Here is a 9,514-nt window from a genome sequence, read left to right on the forward strand (position 1 = left end):
AGATACGCTCCTTTGTCGCCGAGGAAAATGACCGAATGGGGTGGGGAGGTTTTGTTAGCAGCCTTATTTATTTAGCCAAGGGGTCCTTTGTGTCTGTAAAATGGGTCCCAATCAAGTTTTGTTGGAGGCAATTAACTACTTGCTAAACCCAGGAAAACCTTGGCAAATGCCCCCTGGAAAGGAAGCCGGAGCGGAGGAGGCTGGAGTGCTTGCGTGTGTGTGTGTGTGTGTGTGCGTGCGTGCGTGCTTGTGTTCGGTGGGGGTGGGCTGCTCCGAGCGAAGGGAGCTGCTACTGTACGTCGCCCCCGTGACTTGTGGGGCGGGCGAGAGGAAGGAGTTTCTCGGGGCAGTCCGGGGGAGGGATGAGCCCATCTAGTCGGCCGCGCTTTGGCAGGGCCTGCAGCTCAGCGGGTGCCACCCCGCGGCGAGCAAGGCTTCGCTAGTTCGAAGACCCCCGTAGACGAGACTTTTCTCTTTTTTTTTTTCACTAACTGCTCTCTCCCTCTCCCCTCTCTTTTTCCTCTTCTTTTGGTTTTCTAAATTAGGCTCCGGATTTCAAGGTTAACTTCTCTACCCGAAAGATCTGGAGAAGAAAGAGGAAAGGGGAAAGAAGCAGATCCAGGAGGCATCTCCTTCCAACTCCAAACAGCCCCAGAATTTTGGCCATTTTTCCTCCTCACCCCAACTTTAGCATGATGTCTTATCTTAAGCAACCACCTTACGCAGTCAACGGCCTAAGCCTCACCACCTCCGGGATGGACCTGCTCCATCCCTCCGTCGGGTATCCAGGTAAGGTAGGAGACACCCGGGCCGCCCGTGGGCTTCCGAAGGGCAGGGACTCGTTGGATTTGGGGCCTCTTTCCCGGGGGGGGGGCGGGCAATGGAGACCAGGTGATAGCTGGAGTATCCCAACTCTCCCCTTAAATTTCTCCTGTGCGCGGTTTTCAGGAAAAAGTTCCTTTCACGTGAAGGTCGTTTTCCCGAATTTTCTGTCTGAGCGCAAGCCAGCCTTTCCAGGCAAAGTGCTGCTCCCGACGATTGGAGCAAGTCGGGTTGTTGTTGGTTTTTCCCCCCTTTCTCTGAGGTCTGGAGAAGGACAAGAGGATGGTTCATAGGGCGGAGGGCGATCAGGCTACCTCTCCGAGTGAACCTCCATCTGTGGAGCCCTTGAAAACGTTTCATTACCTAACTAGGTAAGACCATCAGTACACTAATGATCTTACCCGGACTGGTGATCTTACCTACTTGGGTAATGGCACGTCTGCAAGCAAACTACCAAGCTCAGAGAGCACCAAGGGCCGCAGAGATCAACCTTGAGCTACATATACGCTCTTCTATTGGAGCCTCCATTTGCACGGTCGATCCAGATCCTGCTACGGCCGTTCCTTGCGCCCAGACGCCACCAGCAAGCCTCCCGCTGTATCCGAATCGGTTCCTCAGTCGGTGTACCGTCCAATGCGGTAGCTCTGAGGCTGCCACCCGGAGTTAACTTCCCTCCTACCGGCGCCCTTGAAGCTACGCTGGCACACTTCTTTCAGGATGACGGGCTTGCGCTCCTCACCCTCACCCCGCCCTCCTCAGGCTCTCCCAGGAGAGTTTTTTTTTTATTAGATTTATATACCGCCCTTTCCCGAAGGACTCAGGGCGGTTTGCAGGGTATTTAAAACAACCAGTTCGTCGCATTCAGCTCGGTGGGGCTCCTTTAGAAGAGAGACTGTAGGATCGCGGGCTATTGCGACCTGTCTTTGGGCACCTGGGCCCGGAGCCGGTTAGCCTGCGGCCCTGGGAGCTTGGTCTTCTCTGAGCTCAGAAAGGCGGCCACCATCGCTCAGCGGAGATCTCTACCCCTCAGCCGGATCCTACCCGGGTCCGACCTGGAGATGGGGCTTCTTTAGGAATCAAGTCTCCGTGAAACCGGACTTGTTTGGGCTCGCTCCCAAGGAAAGAGGGGGCAGGGCTTTCAGGGAAGTCAGAGGCTCCGAAACAGCTTAAGGTGGACCGACTGTTCGAGTCCCACTCTCGTTGTAGAGCGGCCGACTTAAGTCTTTCCCGGACTTAGCCGGGCCTTTCTCCTGACCGTTCAGCTGGCATTTTTTCTTTCCCAGCCACCCCTCGGAAACAGCGGAGGGAGCGCACCACCTTCACCCGCGCGCAGCTGGACGTCCTGGAGGCCCTTTTTGCGAAAACCCGCTACCCGGATATCTTCATGCGAGAAGAGGTGGCCCTCAAAATTAACTTGCCGGAGTCCCGAGTGCAGGTAAGGGAAGGGCTGGTGCGCGCCTCCCGGTTTGTCTTTTTATCTGGAAAGGCTGGATCTCCAGAGAGCTGGGGGGCGGGGGGGGGGTTAAAACAATACAACCGGTTGGGGTCTGGGCAGGGCCCTGGTGGCCGTGTGAAGTGGAGAAAGAGACGAGATGCAGAGTAATCTTCAGTATTGTGTCCTCAGCATTCTGACTCAGCATTTTCCTCCCAGGAAAAAGGATCTCCGGGGAAAGATGGGATCTGAAACTCCAACCTCTTTCTTCCCATCCCAATGGACAGAAAGGCAACTTTCTAGGCAGCCTAATATTTTAGAAAAGATTTCTTCCACCCCGACCTCGGCCACATTTGGATTACCTTTAGTAGTTTTAGGTGGTTGAGGGGAAGCATAAGAGCTGCTGCTGAATATACATAACTAAAGGCCCCCTCCGGGTATGGATTGCAGCCATCCAGAGATACTCCCTGGTTTTAAAACAAAGATGAAATTGTAGTGGAGGCTGATAAGCTAAAATGGGCCCCAGGCTCCAAAGTTTTGGATCTCCAAAAACCAGAGGTTGAAGTGGGGCAAGACCTGATGTTTAATGGTCTGCCTGGGGAGTGGGAATAATTTCTACTTTGCCATTATCAGGGGGGGGGAAAGAAAGACACTGAGATTGCAGACCATCAATCTAATTCAGCAAAGCTCTAATTTTTGACCTTGCACCCTTCCTTGAAAGAATGCTATTTATACCCATGTCAAAAATACCAGTATTTCATCCTGGCATGTTGGTAGAACTGTGCTTTTCAACATGGAAAACTTTAAGACCTGTGGACTTCATCTCCCAGAATTCCCCAGTCAACATAAATTCTGGGAATTGAGGTCCACACCTTAAAAGTTGCCAGGATTGAAAAAAACACTGCGATAGAGCAAGGGCATTTCCTCTTTAGTGATTTGTATTGTCATCCAGCCATAATGTGCCATAATAATGATGGCTGGGTAGCACTGTAAGACTCTATAACTCTCTAGTGAGGGAATAGCCCAAATCTACTTTGCTTGGATAATATCTTGGACTGGGTTTTTCCCCTCTCCCTCCAGTGCAGCTTATTCTGATCTCAAAAGTGACTGGGATGAATTAGGTTCAATGCAATCGTCCCGTGCAATTGCCTGACAACAGTCTTGTTCAACAAACCGCATTCAGGCAGCCTTGTGCTTCCGTAACTACTAAGGTATGAATTCCTTGCAGGCCACCCAGTAAATCTTCATGGTTTCTTGAGACAGGATTTATGAAGAGGGCTGATAACTGAGTTCAGTTTGGCTGAGGTGCATGGAAGAAGATTCTCAGCAAGGCTTAAAGTCCTGACAGGCAGACCTACTGGTCATATTAACTTGCCAAAAAAAAAAAGCAGAGGATTTTCCGAGCATCTGTTTGCTGTTTGATTACTTTTCTTGTATCTCATATGACTGTAGCAAGATAATCACATTCCTCTCTTTTTATTTAGTGGAAAATGAATGAGTGCTTTTAGTGTGCAGTTCATACACAGGCCTCTTTAATGATTTATCACATCAATTAAGTGGCCAGAAACCAAGATGATTTTGCAGATACTCTTACTCAATCTTAAAAAAAAAACACACAAAGAAGATAAGGGTGAGGATGCATGCAAGTGACTACTTTTGGAAAAAGATCTTCAGAGTGCAATCCACTGGGCTGTTCATCAGACTTCACCAGCTCTGATGACAATGATCATTTAACATAGTGCTCTTTCAAGCAACAAAAATGTACACCCTTAAGTACTTCTAAGAGGTACACACTGGAAAAAAAAGAGGAAATATGAGAAAGTGGTGAACCTATATTGAGAGATATGGGTTGAACTATATGGAACTGTGCCTTCTTTTGCATACCAGTTTTGGCTGCTATGCATAATGGTGAAGATTTCTCCAGAGGTTTGGAAAATGAATGAGGCTGAGACTGGACCGGCATTAACCATGTTCTGTATGTTCTTACCAAGCTTCTACCTAGCTTCCATATTGCTTTTGATTTTGCTAAGAAACCAGCCAGCTTCTTTAATTTAAAACCTATTGCTTTTTCAGTAGACTAGCCACATTGTTTTGGTTGTTGTTGTTGTTAGCATCATCATTGTCATTATCATGCCATGAGATAAAATGGTACCTATATAAATCAGGAGTCTTTTAATGTTTAATTTATCCATCCAGACCAGCTTTTGTACTTGTTAACAGCAACATTCAGCTGTCTCTCTGGCCAGAAAGTATATGAGCTGTACTTCAAAACTGTACCCCAAAACTGATTTATGACAGATGTCATTTAAAAGCAGTTCTTGGAAAAATGCAAACCTAGGGAAATTCTTTCTCTATACAATATTTTCTAATCCTAATCATAATTACAGGGTGAAATGGAGAAGGGCGGTATACAAATTTAATAAAAATGAAAAATGAAAAATGAAATGATATAATGCAATGTAACATTAAAAAGAGAATTTGGTTAGGTTATAAGAGTCAAGTGGAATCTGGATATTGGTAATACTGATAATTTGCAATACCTGCATTGCACTCTGACTACTCATACTCCATGCTTTGTGCTTGGGTATGAGTGTGAATACACACACATGCACACACCAAGTCATTATATATTTCAGTTTATAAGCAGGTTTCCTGCAGGGTCCACCAAGAAAAGGTTTGACATTCAAAATGGTCTTTAACTTGAAAGCATTGTGCAATGATTCCATCTATACTTGCTTTCCACCAAGTGTGAAATGAATGGAACTGCCCAGATATTTTCAGGAGGGGGGTAAAATAGGTTTGCCAAAAAAAAAAGGATGGCCACAGGACACTTTTGCTGACATTACACCTGGGAATTCATAATATGCTGTAAGCTACAGGAAGAGGAAAGGCACATTTACACTTGTAGAGTTAAACTAGTTTAATAGGTTTTCACTCTCTTCAGGAGATTCCCTGAACTGAGATATTCTCTAGACTGGGGCATAAAGGATCATTTAAAGCGCCTGTACTCAATTTCACTTATCATATTGCTTGAGTTTGATAATTAAACTGCTATAAAATATGTCTGTTCTGAGACAGAAAAACATATTTAAACATAAATTAGGTTGGTTTTTTAAAAAATTGCTTTAAAAAAGAAATTAACTCCTTTTCCAGAGACATCACAAGTGCCATTTTTTTAAAAATAGAACAGACCTGATGAGAGAGGCAAACCTTGATTCTCAGCTGATTTAATATGCTTTACAGCAGGGGTCTTCAAGCTTGGCCCTTTTATGACTTGTGGACTTCAACTCCCAGAATTCCTCAGCCAGGCACACTGGCTGAGGAATTCTGAGAGTTGAAGTCCACAAGTCATAAAAGGGCCAAGCTTGAAGACCCCTGCTTTACAGGGTGATATATTTAAACCCCAGGTTCCTAACAAGCCTAAGAGAAGATACTTGTGGAGTTCTTGGTGCTATTTGAGCTGAGCTATTTGCTTGCAGATGTTTCATTATCCAAGTAGGTAGCGCCATCAGTGCAATGTTTGGAACATCTGCAAGCAAACAACCAGACTCAGAGAGTACTAAGAACTCCACTGTTCAACCCTGAGTTACAGATAGTCTTGTTTGTTGGAGACATACTTGTACCATTCATGTGGCCTTCTGGAATCACAAGTCACAAGGTTTTGCATCATACAATAAGAATGAACTTCTTAAAAATTACTGTTTAGGCATTCCTAATGTGCACAAAGCTATGAACTTAAATTTGTCATGTTTGATATAACGCAGGCTTGCATGACTTTTAGTTCCATCATTTTCCCTTTTACATGAACTGCATAACATTTTTTTGGCCATATTTTCTAACTGATATCTTGGCTGTGTAATTTATTTCACAACTTCCTATCAAGTTTTCTCTTTTATTAATATGACTTATAATGTTTCACTGTGGCTAATATTACAGACTATATCAGGAACAAAAGAATGAAAAACATAAGTAATAAAAATTATGAAAAATGACACATTCAAAATGTTCCTTTCACAAAATAGAGTTAAAGAGCAATTTAAATGGTAGGTGAGAGGAACTGCATTTCATATTTTAATAAGTACTGTCTGTGAATTGGGCAGCTATATACATTTGTTTAGTAAATAAATACAATCTCCTCCTCTTGAAATACTTTCAATTTTTCCTTCTTCCTTCTACTTTTTTCTCCTATTCCTTATCACACCCTAGGAAAGATTGCTTTATCTTGCAGCAAAGGGGGAGGGGACATATCTTCAATCATTTGGATAGAAGTCACAGATATGAGATCAGACCAGAAGAAAAGCACACACTTGATGTGCCTTTTTCTTGCAAGGATTACTCCAATCAGGCACCAAAATGGTAGCACTCCATAGGAGTTACTTTTTGGTATCTAAAAAGATGCCTGGCTCCCCATTGGAAGGAATTCCTAGAACTGCCATTGATTGTTTGAGTGGGGATGAAGGTAAAGAGAAAGACAGAAATATGTTATCTAAGGAGAGATGGGAGAATGTTGTGATAGTTGCATGTCGTGCTCCACTTTGGAGCCAATGTGGCTTGTGTGTTTTTAAATAGATATCAACATTGCTTAATAACAATGTACACAGACTCCTATTTGCATTGGAGAGTCCAAAATAGCTATGATCTAAAAGGCATCTATTGTGCAAGAGAGCCCCTCCATCGCCAAACTGGAATATTTGTTCAGTGGCATGCCTGTATCTATTACTGATCTCTTCATAGCTCAGCTAGTAGAAAATCGAAGTCTCTTCTGATTATAAATGAAAGCAGAGCATCAGAGAAGCGAGGGATAGTCCTCAGAAGAGTTATGCCTCTTTGTTGGTATGAAAGAGTTTGGGATCTCAAAGGTGCTCTTTCAAAAGGCAACTGGAGTTAGGGAGTTAGGAGTTAGATGCAGAGGGGAAAAACAGAGATGTTCCGATTGGAAATCACATGATTTAAAAACAAATCATGTGGTTTTTCAACCAGAAAACAAATCATTTGAATTTGAAAACAAATCATGAGATTTGTTTTCAAAAGAGCCTTGGTGGAGCAGTGGGCTAATGCCTCCTTAAGTAACACCAGCTGCCTGCAATCAGTGCAGGTTCGCATCCCACCAGGCTCAAGGTTGACTCAGCCTTCCATCCTTCCGAGGTAGGTAAAATGAGGACCCAGATTGTTGGGGGCAATTAAGCTGACTTTGTAATAATGCCGCTTGGGGTGTGTGTGAAAGCCCTAATAAGCAGGCATATACATAGAATGATGGCTACTGCTAAGCTTGTAAGCCGCCCTGAGTCTTCGGAGAAGGGCGGGATATAAATGGAATTAAAATAAAAAAAATAAATGTGATTTACTTACATGAGATGAAGTAAATGAAGACCTTTAACATCTATCAACCGGTTCTAAGAAACTTCCTACTATTTAATTGCCCTTCAGAGAGGGGTGGAAAGAAAGAAAGGATACAGCTCATTTAATTGGACAAGCCTGTTTCCCTCCCATTCAATTGCCCTCTTAATTGATAACCTCTCCTTTCTAATATTCTATTCTTTTTAATTAAGGGCTTGACTTCAGTAGGACTTAAGTGGAAGTCCTTGGGGTACCTAAGCTGCCAGGCTCAGAGGCTTGGAAAGAACTTTTTCCCTGTCTTCAAAGTACTCTTATTAAAGGTTTGCTTGGTTCTTCATTATGAAAGCCCTGGTCGGCTGACACTCTGCAGTGGCTTTCCACATACACTATTGCTTCATGGTTGCAGATAAAAATAACAGTCCTTTGTGTAGCCATCTTCTAAATAAGATGTAACCACCTATTTTTCCAATCTGGGATTGTAGTAGATGGGACAAAGCAGAGATAAACAGGAGAAGGAGAGTGGATGAAGCCAAACAATGGGCAATTCAATGCATCTGCAGTAGATCCAGGGTTATCTTTGTTGGCTACCATTAATTAAATTGTAATATTTTGTTCCTGGTCATTTATTTCAGCTTTCTGAAGCCATTTTTAAGGAGCAAGGGGTAGGCCTGAACCTAAACACTGATAGGACTCTCAGATAATGCCCTATTTTTTTTGTGATGCTGGATATAGATCTGGGCTTCTGCATTATAAAAGTTGCCACCATGTTAATCCACCTGGATTAAAAAAATTCTGATAAGGTTTTCCATAGTGTATCAGCAAAACATGCAAGGGATGTTGAGGGAAGCCCAAATGGAAATCAAGAGGACTAGCAATATTTTCATAGCAACTTTTAAACTCTTGAGAAATTTTGCTTAAATGAGGAATGGCTAAGAAAATATGATATTCCTCAGTAAAACATCATATCCTCCTCGAGACTGTCATCTCCCTTGTGACAATCATTCTCATCACATTTGTCCTTGCTGTGATCCACATAGCTAACACCCTTTGCTCTTTTCTTTCTCCTCTTTCCTGGTTGGTTTTCCAGGTGTGGTTCAAAAATCGTCGTGCAAAATGCCGCCAGCAGCAGCAACAGCAGCAGAACGGGGGCCAGAATAAAGTGAGGCCTGCAAAGAAGAAGAGTTCTCCAGCCAGAGAAGTGAGTTCAGAGAGTGGAACCAGCGGCCAATTCACACCTCCAGCCAGTACCTCGGTCCCTGCCATTTCCAGCAGCAGCGCTCCAGTGTCTATCTGGAGCCCAGCATCCATCTCTCCTCTCTCAGACCCCCTGTCCACTTCTTCTTCATGCATGCAGAGGTCCTACCCAATGACCTACACTCAGGCTTCAGGCTATAGCCAAGGATATGCCGGCTCAACCTCATATTTTGGAGGAATGGACTGTGGATCTTACCTGACCCCTATGCATCACCAGCTCCCTGGACCAGGGGCCACCCTTAGCCCCATGGGTACCAATGCTGTGGCCAGCCATCTCAACCAGTCTCCAGCTTCACTCTCTACTCAAGGTTACGGAGCTTCAAGTTTGGGGTTTAACTCATCCACTGATTGTTTGGATTATAAGGATCAAACAGCCTCCTGGAAGCTAAACTTCAATGCTGACTGCTTGGATTACAAAGACCAGACATCTTCATGGAAGTTTCAGGTTTTGTGAAGACCTGTTAGGAACCCTTTGTGATAAACAATAATAGTGATGATGCTGATGATGAGCGACCACAATGATGTTGTTGAAACAGACAAGACAATAGCCATAGTAGGCTGACATTTCCAGTTTTGAGATCTTTGATTTAAATTAAAAAGAATTGTGAACAGGACACAAATTAATAACAAAGGCAAGAAATCCAGTGGCCGTGATCATACCTCCCAATT

The 9,514-nt window shown here is 44.0% G+C and overlaps 1 protein-coding gene across 2 annotated transcripts; it reads left to right on the top strand.

Annotated features, from left to right (window-relative positions):
- Window positions 1-556: 556 nt before the first annotated feature.
- On the top strand, window positions 557-9,299 carry OTX2 (orthodenticle homeobox 2; the record flags this gene model as incomplete). 2 transcript variants are annotated; one of them, XM_083353377.1, is made up of 3 exons in its annotated part: window positions 557-789; window positions 2,085-2,257; window positions 8,679-9,299. In XM_083353377.1, the coding sequence occupies exons 1-3, from the start codon at window positions 693-695 to the stop codon at window positions 9,297-9,299; spliced, it is 891 nt and encodes a 296-aa protein (XP_083209503.1). In that variant the 5' UTR covers window positions 557-692. The 2 variants fall into 2 exon arrangements, with proteins under 2 accessions (XP_083209503.1, XP_083209504.1); XM_083353378.1 differs by having other exon boundaries at window positions 2,106-2,257.
- Between the last annotated feature and the right edge of the window lie 215 nt (window positions 9,300-9,514).

Source organism: Vipera ursinii (genome assembly GCF_947247035.1).
Source record: "Vipera ursinii genome assembly, chromosome: 1".
NCBI classification, from domain to species: Eukaryota; Metazoa; Chordata; class Lepidosauria; order Squamata; family Viperidae; genus Vipera; species Vipera ursinii.